General features: G+C 41.3%; 1 protein-coding gene across 3 annotated transcripts in view; it reads right to left on the bottom strand.

Moving 5' to 3' along the window:
• USP13 (ubiquitin specific peptidase 13) overlaps window positions 1–19,186 on the bottom strand; it is a 116,439-nt gene that overhangs the window by 29,749 nt on the left and 67,504 nt on the right. For all 3 annotated transcript variants that reach the window (XM_088452445.1, XM_088452444.1, XM_088452443.1), the window contains exons 4-9: window positions 11,556–11,677; window positions 7,700–7,842; window positions 5,289–5,473; window positions 4,554–4,648; window positions 3,847–4,034; window positions 2,703–2,774 (exon numbers count right to left, since the gene is read on the bottom strand). In XM_088452445.1, the coding sequence (XP_088308571.1) occupies window positions 2,703–2,774; window positions 3,847–4,034; window positions 4,554–4,648; window positions 5,289–5,473; window positions 7,700–7,842; window positions 11,556–11,677 (805 nt within the window). The remainder of the gene's footprint in view (window positions 1–2,702; window positions 2,775–3,846; window positions 4,035–4,553; window positions 4,649–5,288; window positions 5,474–7,699; window positions 7,843–11,555; window positions 11,678–19,186) is intronic.

Raw genomic sequence — 19,186 nt, 5'->3', positions numbered from 1 at the left:
AGTATTGCATAGCTCCAGGCACTATCCCGGAATCGCATATATTCACAAAATATGCTGCGCAATCCTACAATTATTACCCAACAACATGCCAATGTGTAAGCAATATAATGTTTATTACAGCAATGTCCTAAAAAGCAGTAAAAATTAAACCAGCGTATGCTGTAAATCACTTCATTCATAAAATGCACATAAAGTACAATTTAAAACACATGGGTTAGCTAACACGTCTGGAAATGACTTAGTTGCTATATATAAGTTATGCCTTGTAACAAAGTAATAGATGGTGTTCTCCAGTATGTAAAAATAGACAAATATGAACCCAGTCAAAAGTTCCAAACTTAGGATAAATGCTCTAGTGTTGTTCTTTGTTTATCACCGTCCTCAGTGGATCTTTATATATTGGAAAGGCCGGTCGGAGCGTTGGTAATTGCTCTTAGTAACCTGAGGAGTGGATTTAGACCTGCATAGCCGTCCCCGGCACCTATGCCTTGCCGAGCGTTAGCTGTGGGAAATACAGCAGGATATAATTGAATAGCTCCGGGCACTTAACCCAGGAACTAAAAGCCCATGGTAAATCCTGCGGCTAATTGAATATTCCCCCTGGACTATATTATGCTCAAGAGACTTATCAGTATTATCCGCTGTCTTCTGCATTACACCTCTCCATAACTCCCAAAATTGCAGAAATTCAAATGGTGGACGATATAAATGAAAGAAAGCAAAATAACTTTTGTTTACATCTGTAGACAAATGCATGCAGGTGTTAGCTGCTAATGAACACAAGTCTGGAACAATGCTTTGAAAACAAAGAGTAATGATATTTGGGGTGATTGAACCTTACCAATAAATGTTATTGTGGAAAAACACAGCTGCAGCAATATTACTTGTGACCAATAGGTGGAACTATAGAACCTTTTATTCTTCAATAAGCATTACCACAGTGGGAATAAGAAGTCTGAAAATGTTCAGTTTCCAGTAACAATCAATAAGCAAATAACTCTGGTTGATCATTAGACAATGAAAGCAAATGTCTGATTGAAATGGAATTTTACATACAGTATGTGCATTTCAATATAACATTCTGTAACATTCTTTAACTTCTAGGCTAGCACTCACGCACAGGTAACTTGATAAAATATCTCATTTATATCAATGGATATAGAACTTTTTTTATATCTTTTCTTCACACAGGAACCTTATGTACTGAGTATGTGCACAATACAAGGCGCTTTTTTTTTTTTTTTTTTTTAACTGAAATAAAAGTATTATATCAACATACCTAAAAGCAATTGTATCAATTCCACCACTGTATTAACTACATGGCAGCTAGAAACTGTATCCGGTGGGTGAATTAGTGTGTAGACCATTAATGTTCCCCAATATGTTTATGCTATAGGAGTAGACAATGTTCATATTTGTCATTTATATGTTTGTCATGTCATCCTCCTATGTAAGCTTCAGGAAAATACATCAGTATTGCAAAATCTATTACAGCTAAAAAACAAATAGTTTTCAGACTCTGGACTTCTGCCTTAAAATGACCAACAATGAGGATCTACTGGACATTTTACTCATTCTATGACCAATACAATCTTTAGGAAGTAGCTCATTTCCTTTTAGATCAAAATCAGTCTTCAAATGGTTACTTCCTGGGAAACTGAAGACATTGGACTGAGGCAGGGTGGGCCACAAAATTAGCGCAATTTCCACCGAAAAAGTTGCCCACAAAAATAGTGTATTCCCACCATAAACAGAGGTCGGCGGCAGCAGCAGCATATACATCTGGTTTACACCAAGCACACATCAAACACACTTTAGTCCTATTTGTGCCTGTTTTATGTGCAGTAAATGGCATTCGCTATTAGGCATCAAGGTAAGCAGTCGGGATGCCGAGGGTCTAAATGCCGACTGTCTAATCCCGGCAAGTGTCTAATGACAGGTGTCGAAATCCTGACGCCTGTCATTAGACCTACGCCGGGAGATCGAAGGCAAGCCGGGCACCGGGCGCGAACAGCCGCAGTGGGGGGTTCGGGAGGGTTAGGTTAGGGGCTCCTGGGGGTGACTTAGGGTCAGGCACCCCCCAGGGAGGTTAGGGTTAGGCTAGGGGAAGAGGGGGTTAGGGTTAGGCACCCCTCCCTGGGAGACTTAGGGTTAGGCTGCGGGGAAGGGGGGTTAGGTTTAGGCACCCCTAAGGAAGGGTTAGGTTAGTAAACAGAAAAAATACTCACCTGTCGGGATCTTCACTGCCGGGCTTCCGCTGTCTGGATTTGACATGCGGCCGGCGGTTAATCATACTGATTCCGGCATCAATTAGACAGCAAAATTGTTAGCAAGCAGACAATAACAAGAAAGTCGCTAGTGGTGGTGACTGTCATCATCATCCTTTATTTCTACCTATCCCTGAACACCTGCAAACAATATGGCATTCCTAGGCATATTCATTTGCATTTGTTCACAATTGCATAAACACTCTTATGGTACTTGGCTTATGCTAGAATGCCCCTGTCCTGCCCCATTCAGAGACTATCCAGGTGCAGGAAGGCGTAAAGGACAGAATGACGCAAATCTGCACAGAAGCATATGTGTTTGCTCACTGTTCTGTGCATTTGCAGTGCACTCACTCTGCATTAGTCCCACTGATCACAAATGGCTTTTGGATTCCATGATCAATAGAAGTCGATAACAAATACATAGGCACTTACATTTGCGTGCTGAAGTCTTGCGTTGGGTCCAGAGGAGCATAGTCAAATATTCGTGTGAGGTTCCCTACGTAACTGGAGAAGAGAACATTGCCACTTTCAGAATAAGGCAAAACTCACACAACTAGGTCAGACTCAGAAATATGAGGTCTATATTAAGGTGATGTGCACCACTGATCCATATATAAAACAGCAGAACCAAGTTTCCATGAATTATGTGCATGATAACTGAATGAAAAACAAAACCAATAACTTTAGGTAGTGCAAATGTATCTTCATGTATACAGTTGGAAATCTGTAAGTGGGAAATAATGAACATGTGGTGCACCTTAGAAGCTGCAATAAAGTCTATCCTATCTGTACGTGCTAGTGCACTACCATTTTTTTCTTAAACTGCTCTATTATTCATTCATAAATCCTTACAGGTTTCTGGGAAATAAAACTACAGATGTAATCTACATGAAGCAAGCTTTCTGTATAATTATTATGATCCTTAATTTATATGGCGCCACAAGGGTTCTGCAGCTACTTACAAAGTACATAAACAAATAAGCACACAAGAAAACAGTTATTAACAGTACAAAACGATACAGGACAAGGACATGGATTATAAAACATTGCAGCATTAGCGAACATAACACTAAACTAAGCAGTAGGGCATAATCAACCAAGTGTTAGGTGCCATTGCGGCAAGTTAGGAGAAAATGATAGCATTAGTAAGGGCAGGAGAAGCATGTGAGGGAAGAAGGCCTTGCAGGTGAGAGCTTACATCCTATAGGGTATTAATAGGAAACATCACTTTTCTACTCTAATAGGAGCATTAGAACAAATACAGCTCTTAAATCAGTGATATTGTATATTAGATATTTTCTCTGTTCATCTCTGAATAGCCACCAGCGCCCAGCCCAGGAACGCCCAATGCGTATTTAATAAACTTCTGCGTGCGTCTAGAATCATTACTGAGACTATACAAACACAACCAGGGCACGTGTGCACTATAACAAATAAATCACTCATCTGTGTCTACCATCAACATAGCGTGCAATTTAAAATCAGGCCTACAATGTTTTCTAAAGTGCTATGCTTGTGTACATCAATGATTTACACCTCAGTGCTCTCATAACTGTGGGAGCAGAAAGATACATACGCTCTCTGGAATTCTGGTATGCTGAAGATGACCTGCATCACAGTGCTGAGGTAGGAGCTGTTCCCCTGGTTCTTAATACCAGTGTAGCCAGAGCCAAACACTGGTTTCAATTTCAATCCTGTTTCTTGGATGACTTCCCATTCATTAACCCTTGCCTTAACTTCATTATCCAGCACACCATTCTCTGTCTAGAAAGACAAGTGATAAAAATAGATCTGATCAGACTGCATTCAAGTCAGAGGACTTTGCATAGTTATCAGACATCCCACATTTTAAATGCTAATTAATGCAATATTTTTATGGGTTTGCCTTATTCACATATAAAATTTATATATATGCAATTATTTCTGCTTAAGCGGTGTGGCTTTTGGAACCCTGACTTGGTCATATACTGTATGTTAGGTATAGGCTCTATACATCTGAAAGATTTCAGCTTTTATTTCTTTTTGATGATATAGTGAAGAGGAAGAAAAGCATCTAATGAATAATGCAATGGACCACGGACATCTCATGAGTGGTTCACAGCATTAGACAAATTACATCAGCAACCAGAACATGTATACATACCACTTATTGTCTTAATTAACCAGATGTACTGGAAAAAATACTTTAATTATAGCAACCCCTGAATAATAGCTACTGCTAAACACTAAACGAAATCAATCAATCAATAAACCTGCTGTCTTTGTGAAGGATTTAATACCAACCACTTGCATCTGTAACATATCAATGCCAAAATGTGCAAGATGTTTGGCCAGATGAGGGTCTAAAACAGCGTCCTCTTCATCAAATGAATACACATCTGAAATAATAAAAGAAACATATGTATGCTGTAATAAACACCTTTCAGCTGAGGGTTATACAGCATGAACAGAACTGTTGGCTTAGTAGATATTATAATATTACTGCCTCACAGCTCTGAAGTCATGAGTTCAGTTCCTAGTCATCATGGCTGATCTGTGTGGAGTTTGTATACTCTCCCTTTGTTTGTGTGAGGTTGTGCTCCGGTTTTCTCCCACACTCCAAAACAAAGTGATAGGTTAACTGATTGGTGACAAATACATGACCCACACTGTGTACATATGTCCATGTGATAGGGAATATAGATTGTAAGCTCCACTGGGGCAGGGGCTGATGTCAATAGCAGAATATTCTCAGTAAATATGTGTGCGCTATATAAATAATGGTTATTTAATGTTTAAAAATGAATTGAAATGAAAGTATTTGGAGTGACTCTGATTGTGCACAGTACTATACAGTTTTGTTGATTACTTTTCCTCTCACTTACATGAATAGCTTTACCCCAACCAAGGGAATGTCAGGTCTATTTTATAAGCCACCATATAACTTTCATGGGTTACATCACAATTGTACTTCTGTCACCATGTAAGTAAATACATATCTTTTTGAATTTTATTTTTATTCCATTAATCAGCACTTACCTGCTCCATCTGGTGTAATTGTTCCAAGTTTTACAGCCAATGGATAGCCCATCTGCTTGTGGTGCTCCAATGCATGGCCATTCCCACCACTGCCTGAGCAGAACCATCTCCCACACATCATTGACCCATCTGTCAGGTTTAGCCACAGGTTCTCCCGGAGTTCACATTTAGCACACTTCCAGCCACTGCAGACAATCCACAAACATGTGTGTGCTATTAAGTCTCCCATGCAACAAATTCTCATATGTTATTTCTTTGTTACAGATTGTTTCCCCAATAATGTCAATGGCTGGAACTTGTTTCAAAATCAGCTATAATTATGCGGCAAGTTGTGACCAACTGTTGCAATTCAGAAAGTCAGTACTTAGTGCAGTTAGAACCATCTGGCTCCATGGTAAAACCAATCTCAGTCACTGCTACAGCAATATTTCCCCAGAGGAGAAAGGACATAAGAGTAAAAGAAAACATCATGTAAGGAGTCTCTGCACTTCATGCTGATAGTATGGCCTTTATAAGCTACAAATATATAGACTTCCTTAGGCAATTTAAGTAATTTCTCCAGTTTATTGATAGGACTAATCTGCACTTGGGTGCTCAGATTACTCAGAGTATAACTCAGTGACCGTACATGCCATGTTGTCTAGTTATGGTGCTTAAAACCTTAGTTGAACCACCGACCATCCAACTACACTCACTGAAGGCCTCTCAGTACATTACCACAGTTGCTTGATGCCCTATTACAATATGGGTAATGGGTATGGAAACATTAATAAATTAAATCAAGATACTTTTTGATATTGTACTCTTCTCAGGCTGAAATTATTAGGATAGCCATACATACATATTCCTGAAGTTACCATGTTATGATCAGTTACTTTATAAGCAGTTTATGGAGGTTCAAATCATCCTGGAATTGAGAATTATAGTTTTTGGCCAGAAATTCAGGACCTTGCTGGGGTCCTACGTATACGACTACAGCTGACCAGGCCAGTTACAAGAATTACAGATGTTTCTATATACATCTATCCTCCGTGCACTACAAGTCACACTACAAATAACGCGGGAGCTCCGTGTGACTCGGTAGCACATAGTATCATTTTGTGCGCCAGTTTACCATCAAATGCGTCTTAATCGCACAGCAATGCAAATAGGTAACACAAGCAGCTTCTGCTGATTACAATGATATGCAGCATGTCTATGTTCTGTGAGCGACTGCGGGTGTATCTTCATGCAAAATGCTATGTTACAGTGTCAGCGGCTGTAACACTGTAATGTAGCGTTTCGCATGCAGATACACTCGTAGTTGCACAGAAACCATAGGCATGCTGCATATCATTTTAATCAGCAGAAGCTGATTGTGCTACCTGCTTGAGCTAACTATTCGCATCGCTGTACTGTTAAGACGCATTTGATGGTAAAAAGTTGCACAAAAAGACATTCGGCACTACCGAGTCATGCCACGGCATGGCGCGACTAGAAGGGCTGTTTAACGCGCAAGGAGGTTAGATGTATGAGGACACATCTGTATGGCAGATGATATAATCCTGACAATGAGGATTAACAGAAGAAGTTGAGTGAAATGTATGTGAAAGTTCATTAAAGTTAATCAAGTAGTAATTTACTCGACTTTTGTTTTAGAAAATTATCTATCACTATTATCATCAATGCCTGGTGCTCATCCATGCATATAGGGGGAGGACCAAGTATAAGTCAATTTCACACAAAAACATTAATATAATATTTACAAATTATGGCATGTGCCTGGTTATAACAGTTAGCCATTTAGCTCTCTAGGCATAGATTTACTAAGGCACGGCTTGTCAGCTAATCAGCTTTAACCGGCAATAAGAATAAATGCTAAACTAAACTTGTTTAGCATATATTCCAGTTGCCATTTTAAGGCTATCAGTCAAAGCTGCTGATGATGGTGCATACCTGCCGACTTTCAGCTCCATCCTTCTGGGAAGGAAGTGTCAGGCTTCCATGGTGGGGGGCGTGGCACTGCGATAAGGCATTGGGTGCGGAGTATAGGGCATGACCGCACGATCGCATCATTGCGGCCCTCTTCACAATGCCGATTTAACAGCATTGTGAAGCAGGGGGCGGGGGCCACGATGACATGATTCAGCGCGAATCGCTTGCATCACCACCGCCCCCACTGCGGGGGTTTCTATTGTTACCGTGCGCGGGGAGTCGGCAGCCGCCAGGTGTCTTGTCTGTCTTTCCGGGGGGGGCCGGGAGCGGCACTCGATTTTTGGGGGGCTCCCGGCTGAATCGGGGGGATAGGCATGTATGGATTGGTGGCTTTATCAAACCACGCCCCAGTAAATCTACCTCCTAGTTATTATAATAGTCTGTGAATTACATGCACAAAGCTTGGATTTCTGTTGACTACTATCTGCTGAACACACCTTGGTGGAATCTTTACACCATTGTCTATCTGCACAAGGTTATTAGCAAACTTTGACACTTGTAGCTCTTCCTCCCATGATTCTTGATCCAATTTTCTGAATGGGGACTTTGAATTTAGAACAGCATCACAAGCTATTGTAACCTGTAGAAAAACACAAGCAACATAAAAGACCGTTCAGTCTTCACACTTCACATTACCTAAGTAGTTCACATCAACAGTATATTTCATATTAATGTGTATAACAATGTTCCAATATTAGTATATACAGATCTCTTTCTTTGGTTTATTGTATTATTAATATTAGCCATCCAGGATCAAGAAAAAAACACAGATGTGTCCACATACTTATGCTGATATGCGGCATTCCTATATTGTGTGTGCAGCTGCGGGTGTTTCTGTATGCAAAATGCTACGTTACAGTTTCACAGCCGCTGCCACTGTAATGTAGCATTTCGCATGCATATACCGCAGTCACACACAGGTTATTGGTATGCCACATATAATTTTAATCAGCATGAGCTTGTGCGTCCTATTCACATCGCTTTGTGTATAAGGCGCATTTGAAGGGTAAAAGTTGCACGAAAATATGCTCAGTGTTACAGAGTCACATGGCGCTCACACGTTATATACGTGTCTTGTAGCGCACGGAGGATAGATGTGTGTGGACATATCTGTAGATCCTCCTTAGATGCAATAGCGCACCATTTATTTAGTGTTCTTCAGTTCTGATGTGGCCGATTTTGGGTCGCATTTCTGGAATAGAAAGCGCTTTGCAGCAAATCCTCCCTGTAATGGCAGACAAAATAACATGATGCTGTCATAAGATGATCCTGTGGAGCACACTGGGAATGCTCCATGGGAAGTTCACACTCTAATTAATATTTATGAGGATGTAGAGCTACCTAGAAGATGGCTAAAATAAACTATACAGCTGTACTACAGTAAAGTAACATACTGTATGTTTATGTATATGCTGTCTGTTCAGATATCTGTTTATTTTGCAGCTGTGTCTAGATGACAGGTACTCTTTAGAAGACAACTACATCTAAATTTCAAATTGCTTCCTTAAAATGTATTCCTAATGACATTCACACACATATCCATGAAAGTTCTCACACATTTGGTGGTATATGGAGTGCACTACTGTGCTAGCTCATGATGATCCATTACATGAACCATCTGTCCCTTTACCAAGATGGCCGCCGTTAGGTAGTCTACACATGTCAACGCCATCTTGGCACTGTGTTCAAGCACCACAGTCGGGTGTAGTTCTCAGCTCTGTGGGGAACACTGCAATATCCTGCTATATACTGCCTACATCATACTTGCCTACCGTCTCGAAAGTCGGGTGTCGCTCCTGACCCCCGGAAGAGCGGGCAAGTCTCCCGGCCGGCGCCACCCGCCGGCACACCACCCCCCGCCCATACACATCCCTGCCGGCGTCTGCTCCCACTTTGTTTAAGTGGCTGGTTCAGGAGAGCTGATGTCGCAATTCGCGCTGAATTGCGTCATCATGGCCCCGTCCCCTGCCACACCCCGTTCCGCCCTCAAAATCGCATCAGGACTCCCTAAACGCGCGATCTGCCCTGCGCAGTGGACTTCCGGGTTTATGACCCAGCAGTCCATCTGTGCATGCGCAGAGTGACGCAGCAGCCGTGGTGCATGCTGGGAGGGATCCGATCGGATCCCTCATAGCAGCGAGATACGGTACAACAAAAGCTGCCGTTATCCTCTGCATCGAAGACCCGGCGGCCAGGAGAATAGTGCATACGGAAAATGCGGTAAACTGCGTTTTTACCGCATTTTCAGTTTAGTGCATCCCACCCCAGATGGTCTACTGTATGCTACGCGCTCTCTGTTACTTGTCGGTATAACTGTGAGTATGGATGTACAAAACCTGTTCACCGCAATAAACCCAAGCTCCTGGTTAAGTCTATTTAGCTGGTGTGTCTACAACAATAGTTTCCGCTGGTGTCTACTATTTATTGACTGTGTATACCACAAAATAGTACATACATATCAACAACATTGACAGAACTTGACAGGACAGACATTGGGCCCGATTCATTATTACGCATGCAGACGGCTGATTGTTTTGCGTATTGCGCAAAGTCATCACTGCGATCGCAGAGACCACGCAGAGCGATTGACAGGAAGCATTTGGGGGTAGTCGGCAAAAACACAGGCATGCCTGTGCATTTGAACGCTGTTACAGGGGCGTGCATAAATTAGCCACTGCGACGGCATACGTAGCTTAAGCTTTCACTGCGTGTGACAAGGTTAGCAATTTCTGAGTAAGGTCAGGGCTGCTGTAATTGTGCATGAGGGGTAGATGTTACTCTATGTTCCTGATGTATATGCAGGATTGCAATGTATTACGGATGTGAGATAGCGGTAGTGGGCGTCTCTATATTAGCTTTGCGATTGCAATCAATAGCATATTTTCACAATAGACCTGCGTGCGCAATTGCAGCTGCGATCGCAATAGCGATCTGTAATGAATCAGGCCCATTATCATTACTGACTGCTGTGTTAATTGCAGAGAGATTGCTTAATAATAAGCTTCTGAAACTTTTAGATATAGAGCTGTTTACCCTATTACAACATTTATATGCAACATCTTGCATTTTATAATTAGAAAAACCAATTTTAGGAAATGGCAAAAAAAAATGTCTGATCACTCAGTAGTTAGGCTGGAATACTTGTCAGTCAGTACAGTACACATATGCCCAACCAGTGGTGTATCTATAATCGGTGCAGGGTGTGGTACATACGGGCCCTTGAGTCCAACATACGCTGCACCCATTTCTTCAATATTCACCTCTCCAAAGTCCCTGGTCGGTGGCAGCAATGCTCCATAAATCCCTGGGAAAATGGCGCAGCTGCCATTTTCCCAGAGTTCTGCACATGTGTAGTACGGAAATCACCAGGAAATTGGCTGCCACAACATTTCCCTGGAGATCTGCGCATGCATAATAGACTCTGTCCTCCTAGTGCTCAGAGCCTACCGCGTTGCCGGCTAGAGAGGAGGGTGCCCGAACGGAAACTGCACATGGGCCGCCTCCTCTCTTAATATGCCCCTTTGCCCATCTGCAGACTCTAGTATGCCCAGGGTATACCAGAACAACCATATTAGCAGGGAGTGGATTTTACGGGCTAAACATAATTCATGTTCCTGGTTTATGCTACAAAATAAAAACAACCGTAACCCAATGTGACATTGTACCAAAATCCTAAATATGACTATCCAGAATGATATTAGCCAATAATAGCAGCAGTATGTTGTGAAACACATATATGTCCGTACAGTACCAGTATATAGGATTTCAGGTGATTAAACAGCACTTGTCAGATGGAAGTATTGGCACATGTTACTGTACATTGGGGCCTATTTATCATTCAATAGTTGTGTCATACCCGCAAATATTAAGTATCCCTTGAAATTATGAAGGAGGCAGATCTGCAGCCGTCCCTCCATTTCCAGCAGCAGCCGCAGCCCTAAAGGCATTCTGGAGTTTGGGCCCGGCAGCTAATGAAGATGGCGTTAGCCCCTATAGCCAATGGCCGCCGCACATGCATGGTCAGTAGACTACACATGCGCAGTAGCGCTGCGGGGTCCCGAATACTGCTTTATGGCCTGGATCCCTGTGTGTATGTATGCATGAACCTTTTGGAAGTCCAGCTTGGGCTCCCAGTTCAGCAATCGTATCCCCTTGTGTGACTCCTCGTTACCTTTCTTGTCTCTCTGTAGACACTCATCCTTGCACACAATACATTTTTCCATGGATTACTTAACATCCTGGCTTAGCACAGAACTGATACTGCACACATAAACGTCTCGGATTGTGACTGACCAGCGCTGGAAGCTCCTCTATATTAGGTAAGGCAATTTCAAAGTGATCTGGAAATATAACAAGTTTGGCTTCATCTTCATATTCATAATCATCACTGTTGAAATCTGTATCAATTTCGAGATCTGGAAAACAAAATATTACACAAAAAACAATTACACTAAATGACTTTAGTTATTTGGTTAATAGTGTTACATAACTCACATACAATCGGGTTTCTCTCTCTGTTTATTAAGTTTCAATTGGTTAGTTTTAACACCTGCCCTGATTCTGGATGTGCATAGCGAAAGCTCCTGGAAACATGGCATAGAGGGTCTGATTCTTCAGTCTTTTGTGGCAGTCGTGTATGCAATTGTATGCTAATACAAAGTCCTTTCCTGGTGTACATCCATGCGTCATTATGTGCAAGGCGTATATAGACGTAGCATTACCTTCTGCTGTGTCTTTAGATGCACCATCGGTCACACCATTGAAGCTTGCACCAGCCCTATGGCTCCTATGTGAGCGGCTGTGCATATCTGTACACCACCGCTTCTGTCTGTCACCGAGTTATTGGCGTGTAACAGAGCTGTATGGCTGTCCAGTACTTAGCCCAAAAGAGATGTACAACTTTTCATATTTACTGCTGTTTCTCTGTAATCACGTGTATCTTGTTATATTTAATAAAACCTACTCTGGTTTGGAATCATCGTGTGGACTAACCTCCTTGCCCACATCCACTACACACCTGCCAACTTGTAGGCATCTGCCAATATGATACACTTTGGAATATATATATATAAATCAGCAGCGGCTCCTACCCTCTTACCAGAGGGGGGCTGCCGCTACTGCTGGTCCCGCATTCCCGGCACCTACGATAATGGATCTGGCAAGTGCCAGGACCAGCGCATGCGCATGAGTGGCGGTGTCGCTGCACATGCACATAACACTGGCTTCTAAGGCTGCAGCCTCTAGAAGCTGTGTAGGGCTGCCCGAAAGGCAGAGCAGCAGCTTCCAATGGAGGCCACTCTCTGCTAATCACAGCCCGGACTGGCAGCACCAGGAGGAGGAGGCGCCTTCCCATGGGGCTGCCTGTCCTGTGCATGACTGGCAGGTAGCACTTCCAATGGGAAGCCACCTCCAGTCACAGTGTATGCAGCGCAGTTAGGTATTGCAACTGGCTCACTGAAGTGGCGGATTTTACTTGGGGGCTGCAGCCCCTAGGTAAAATCTGCCACTGATATAAACATATGTGCTACTAGACTATTTACATAATATAAAAGAATATATGTAGAGTATTAAACAGGGATTCATTGAGGCTCACTGACTGGTTATGCAAGACAGTCAGAGTGGTTACGTTGGTTGAATCCTGTTAATTGGTTTCCTATGGGAAGGTTATTTTAGTGGGATTTTATATTACTTGTTATATATAATCAAAATACTAACAATGCTATACTGCAGAGATAATATGGTTATATTCTGTGTAAGGAAATGTTGTGAAACAATGGTACATAGGGAAATGTGCTTGCGTATTAAAATTAGAGCGTGTTATGTCATTGGTATGTTGTTGACAAGGTCAATAGAGTAACGGCACTGCCTGTGTTACCAGGAAATGGGAGGGGGGGGGGTGTCAGCCCCATTTTCTGGGAGTACAGAGACCAAAGTCTGGTCCTCGCAAGAAGTTAGGAGATGGCCATTCTGAGTAAGCTTAGGCTATGTGCTGAAAGGTTTTTTTTTCTTTTTGCTTCTTTCTGCAATTAATGTTAATTAGTGACCAACACAAAATAAAATTGACATATCATTGCTTGTACAAGAACAACAAATCATAACACAATACATTTATCATGGTGTCATAAAGGCAACAGAAAGTGTTGGACCAAATTTGACATATAAATGTTATTTTTTGTTTATAACACTAACATAAGCAAATTAAAAAAAGAACACAAATGATGAGAGGGGAGGAAAGAAGGATAAAAGGGAAAGGAGAGAGCCTTAGAGCCAGGAAGAAAGAGCTATGCATCTATACTTTAGAAGTAAGAAGGAAGTCTGTCAAGCCAATGCGTGATACCCTCAAGAAGCAAAAATGACTCACCTACCTCTTAGCGCAGGTCAGCCCTCTTCTAGTAGAGTCCCAGCCTTACAAAACGAACAAACCGACTTATCCCAGACCACGGACAGTGAAGAAATGTATGTGTTTCCACATACATCTTTTCCCTGGCAAATGATGGAGACCTCGTCACTTGCCAGGCTGCCAGCCAATCAGAGGCCGCTCTAGAGTAAGCGTCCACTGATTGGCGTGGCTGTTGAATGATCAGTGGCTGCTTCCGCTGATTGACTGTGAGCCGCGGCTATCAATTGTATTCAGCCAACAGTTATATAGAACCTACTATAATACCACAGAACGCTCCTCTCTTACATATTTCTCTTTATGGCACTCTGGTCTATGGCTGCCTCAGTCCTCCTTGGATTGACTCCACATGCAACCTGACTGGTCTGCCTCATTAGCCTCACCTGGTCTCTGTACACAAGGCAGCCCTTAGGTGTGGTCACACTTCCTTTTTCTACCCTGTGTGGATGGCTCTCTCCTGCACCACACAGAATCTGTGGCTCACTATTGCCACCTAGCTTGATATTGCCACAATATATACACTTCACAATAAAACAAGCACACTCCTTTAAATATGTTAAAATATCCTTTAGGTTTTATTTCCCGCAGCACATATGTCCAGTCTTACCAGTCAAGATACAAATCTTTACAAAGACACATCTGTGTTGTCAACTTTTCAGTTTTCTCTCTGACCATTTTCAAGACCACCAATATATTGCTCCTGCCGCTCCAAACAAGACATATACAATTAAAACACTTGCCCAGAGCTGGTATATAGCAGGTATCCACCTTTCATTAATGCTTGCACCTGACTTCCATAAATCAGATTCCTCCACATGCTACTTCCTGTTCAGTGTTTCAATCTACGTTCCAGCTAGAACTCTCCAACTATTAGCTACGCGTGTTCAGGACATACTAAATGAACACAGCTGCAAGGACTTCATCTCCCATTAGCCAATGTGTCCTGCATACCAGCCGGACCTCTTCACCAGCCTACTGCACATGTTCAATGGCTAAGTCTACATCAGTCACCACTTCCCGCATTACACTCAGGGCCACATCACTTCTGCTCATGTGTGATAGATATACTATTGAACAAGTCTGCCGCAAAAACCTACCATAACAAAAAATGCCACAGATAAATACCTATCCTCTGCGTTAGATTTGTGAGCAGATCATGTGGGTATCTAGAATAATATATCTGTTATATTTCTTTATCTGCCCTATTTACTATTGCTGGGTACATGCACCATACATAATCTATATTTTCCTGCAAGACCCAAGCACACTAATGCAACCTAACTTCAAATCACCATTAAAAACTTTTTTTTTACACTTAACCTACAAACATAATATTGTACACAACATATTTGGCTCAGTTACTCAAAAGTGAAAAAAATTGTACATAACCCTTCACAAAAGCATTTAATGTTGCATTTCTATTTAATCCTCTTGGAAAGATGATATCCAATTTAAAAATCCATCTCGACTCTCTTTGAAGCAATGTTTTTCTCTATCAACCCCTCTGGCCGGACCAGGCACATGATCTATGAGCATACACTTTAACATGGAAACTTGATGTCCGTCTTCAAAAAAATGGCGCTACTGGTTCATCATTGACACCATTAGCCAATGCTTGTCGTATGTAAGATCTATGATTTGCCATTCTAACCCTGAATGGTCTAGATGTCTTCCCAACATAGTATAGCCCGCATGTGCACAATAGACTATAGACCACAAAACTAGATGTACAGGACAGTTTATCTGTATGGCTTTACATGTATGGGGATGATCAAATTCTTTCCAGTAAGCATGCTATTACACATGGAGCATCCAGTACAATGAAAACAACCCAAACATTTTGAATGGAGCCATGTTGTTGATCTGTTGTTGAAATTCATTGTTGGTCTTAACAACAACTGTTTCAAATTTGGTCATCTCTTGAAAGAGATTAGTGGTTGTCTCTGCACCTTCTTTAAACTGTCATCTGAAGGCACAATAGGCCAATTTTTACGGTCAGATCTGGAGAATGCAGCTGCTCTCGTATCAAATTGAGTGGTAATTACCAGTCTGTCATTACTTGGATCAATTGTTGCAGGAATACCAAGAAAAGAAGAAAAGATTACTGTGCGCCATACAATAGACATACATTTTCTTCTTTTCCTGTTATTCCTGCAAACAATTATAATTTGTGTCATACGGCAGCACCTCCTAATCAACCCCCTAATGAACAAATAATTTGGGGTTCACTATCTATTGATGTGTGCAGATGTCCCTATTCCTTTGTGTTCCTATTAACAGGATCAACCCTGATAGCTAAGTGTTTATTGAAAATCTGGCACCAAACACCTTTTAACCACTGGCTGAGAATATCCACGCTCCAAAACCCTCGCTGACATCTCTTATAATTGTATCTCAGCCAACTGGTCATCAGAAATAATTCTTAGCACATTGTGATGTACACTAGGTAACCCATTATTAAGAGCTTTAGGATGATGGCTTGAAACAAAAAAAAATGTGTTTCTATCTGTGCTTTTGCGATATAGGGTTGTACCTAAAGTATCTCCCTTATGAAAATAGTTACATCTAAGAATTGAATCTGGTCAGCCTGTTTACAACACGTGAATCTAATAGGACTATTCAACTAATTTAGGTCTGATACCATTTGTAAAAAAGATTCTTTAGTCCCGCACCACAACATAAATTTGTTATCTATAAATCCATAGTAGTGCAGAATGCTGGAACTGCGTATGGGAAATATATTTGTAGACTGATATTTGGACAAAAAAATATTCACATAAACTGGCACAAAATTAGATCCAGGAACAGACAAATCACAGGTACACAATTCCAAATTAGATCCCATAGCTGTCCCATCATTCTGCACAAAATATGCATCACCATATTGGAAATGGTTATTGGCCAATGGAGGATGAACCAACTCACCAGCAAATTCAATTGGCAGCCCATCAAATTCAAAGGAAGCAAGAGCATCTTGCTTCCATACCGACTCTATGTGGTATAACCAGTGCTATTTTTCAGCAGCTCCCACCCACAATCCCCGCTGATGAATTTTTTAAAAAAAAAAGAAAAAATCAGGTGTATCCCTTATAAAGTTAAACTTTTTGTCACTATCGGTTGCAATAAACAATCAATGTATTGTGCAATTGGTTGTAGAATTAAATTTCTAGCAGACACTATTGGCCTACCTGGAAAACAAACTTAAGATTTGTGGATTTTGGGGATACTATATAAGACCGGACATTCTGGATGTTAAACCTTAAGCAAATTCACCAATGAATTTTGACTCATCAAGCATACGGTCCACCCTGCTTTTGATCTCATACATAGGGTTATGGTAATTTTAGTGTTTGTTTCAGTGGCCTCCAATTGTTTAATATCAGCATCATAGTCTATGTAATTCAATGCCACCACAGCTCCGCCATTATAGGTCGTTCTGATTACTATTTCTGTGTTGGTTTGCAGGCTTTTAAATGCTGCCCTTTGCTGTTTCTACAAATTGAAACCCCTTATGATTTTTTATGGCTGACAAATAATCCCTCTCTAACATACTCAGAAAACTCCTAATACTAGGTTTAGATGACGTAGGATCAAAACTGCTTGGGCGCTTTGAAACAGATTTCACTTCTTCACAACCAATCCCTGTCTTATTATTGAAAATTTCTTTCAATATCAGTGTACGTCTCAGTTTATATTCCACCTGGAAACCAAATGGGTCCTTAGTAGACCCATTTGGTTTCCAGGTGTAGGAACCCCTACACCTGTAGGTGGGTACAAAAGGTAAGTCCAAGCACTAGAATTAAGATCTCATCCTTAGTTAAATCATAAGACACAGGTTAAATAAATTTTTTATCATCGCTTCCTGCAACCCCTTCTTGTAATCCCCCTCCTCGTGTGTTTCCTTCTCCTCTTCTTTCTACCTGTATGGGGTTCTTGAGTCACCCCTAAAAAAGAGGAAGCATTTGTACCACTGAGGGGTAATCTGTCAACATATTTAACCTCCAATGAAGAATAGGATGAGTCAAGTATGTAAAGGGGATGATGCCTATTTATCTCAATCTGACGTGGTGGTGGTTGTTGGTGTCTATCACCTGTTAACCACTTGTAAACAGTGTGTTGTTTATAATCCTGCTGCCAGCGGTGATTGGTTGGGGAGATGCTGAGGATGTTATTGGCTGCTGCGGCGCACATACAGCGCATCCCGCAGGACCCGCTCATTTTTAGAAATGGAGTCCCTCATTGTCTGTACCGCGTAAAAATGCACTGGACATGTAATGCTGGGTGAAATAAAACCACATTTTTTCCATATTTAAAAGGAGAATTTTCTTGTGAAGAATGTTTAACCATCTGGAGGAGATCTTTCAGATGTTGATGTGATACGCCCCTGCTGATGGAACATTGTTACATGAGTGCATACTGCATTTGGATTTGCTTTGACATGATTTGTTCATTCTTCATTCTTGGTGATGATGGTGTTTTCCAGTGCATGGACTGGCGTTTTGCCCCAGGATCGTACTGGAAGATTCATCTCTCATCACAGGTAATAACTTTATTTAAAAAATGCAAATCCGCTTGAATTTGTTCCAAAATGTCTGCCCGAATTTGCTATCGATTTTCTTTGTGCTCGGCAGTTGAAACCTTGAGTTAGAAGTCTTAGCACAAACTTTTATCATGTTAAGATCTTGATGAAAAACTTGCCTAACAGTTTCTTTATCGATATTTACCATTTCTGCTATCATTCAGATGAGTCGATGATCAATTCGAACAATTTTCTAAATTTTTTCCACATTTTCATTTGTTTTTTATGTGCAAGGCCTTCCAGGACGTTCATCATCTTCGTCATCCTCATGACCATCACTATATCTTTTGTGACACTCAAACACAAGTGCGCGTGATATACAATCTGCCGTAAGCCTCGGTTATCACATGGAAAGATTCAGTGGGCATTTTGTTCAATTTAACGAAAGAATTTAAGTTAACGCTCTGCTCTACTTTTAAACTACGTTTTTTTTTTACGACATACACGAAAAACACAACTTCTTTGAATACTGTGTTACAGCAAACTATCTGTGCGAGAGGAGTGAAACCTGGAAAACAGTTTTGGGGCAGTCCAAGGCCAATGTTCCCCTACTCCCTTTTAACTCACGCAGTATGGTTAATTTTTTACAAGCACAGTCTCTATATTTAATAGCCACACCTTTATATGCACAATGGTTATTATTGTGGTGGCCTGGCTGCTGGCAAATGGACGTGGGCACAGGAGCATTGCACTTACAATATGTAGAAGGTATAGTGGGTGGAGGCTTATCTGGCCATGGTTTTTTTAAACCACCCTTTTGAAATTCTGTGTCCACAAACCTATTACAATAAAATGCAATTTTACGACCTGGACCAATGGTGTCAGTTGTGCTCCCTTGCCAGGAATCAGACTGGGTTATTTGAAGTGTCATAAGTGTCAAATAATTTTAGAACTCATCTGGACAAACGCTAAACACACAAACAGTGACTGCAGCTGACAGAGTATAGC

This window comes from Taudactylus pleione, unplaced genomic scaffold (genome assembly GCF_031769625.1).
Source record: "Taudactylus pleione unplaced genomic scaffold, aTauple2 ptg000037l, whole genome shotgun sequence".
NCBI classification, from domain to species: Eukaryota; Metazoa; Chordata; class Amphibia; order Anura; family Myobatrachidae; genus Taudactylus; species Taudactylus pleione.
The sequence above is the reverse complement of the archived record's forward strand: the minus strand, read 5'-3'. Positions and strand labels throughout refer to the sequence as shown.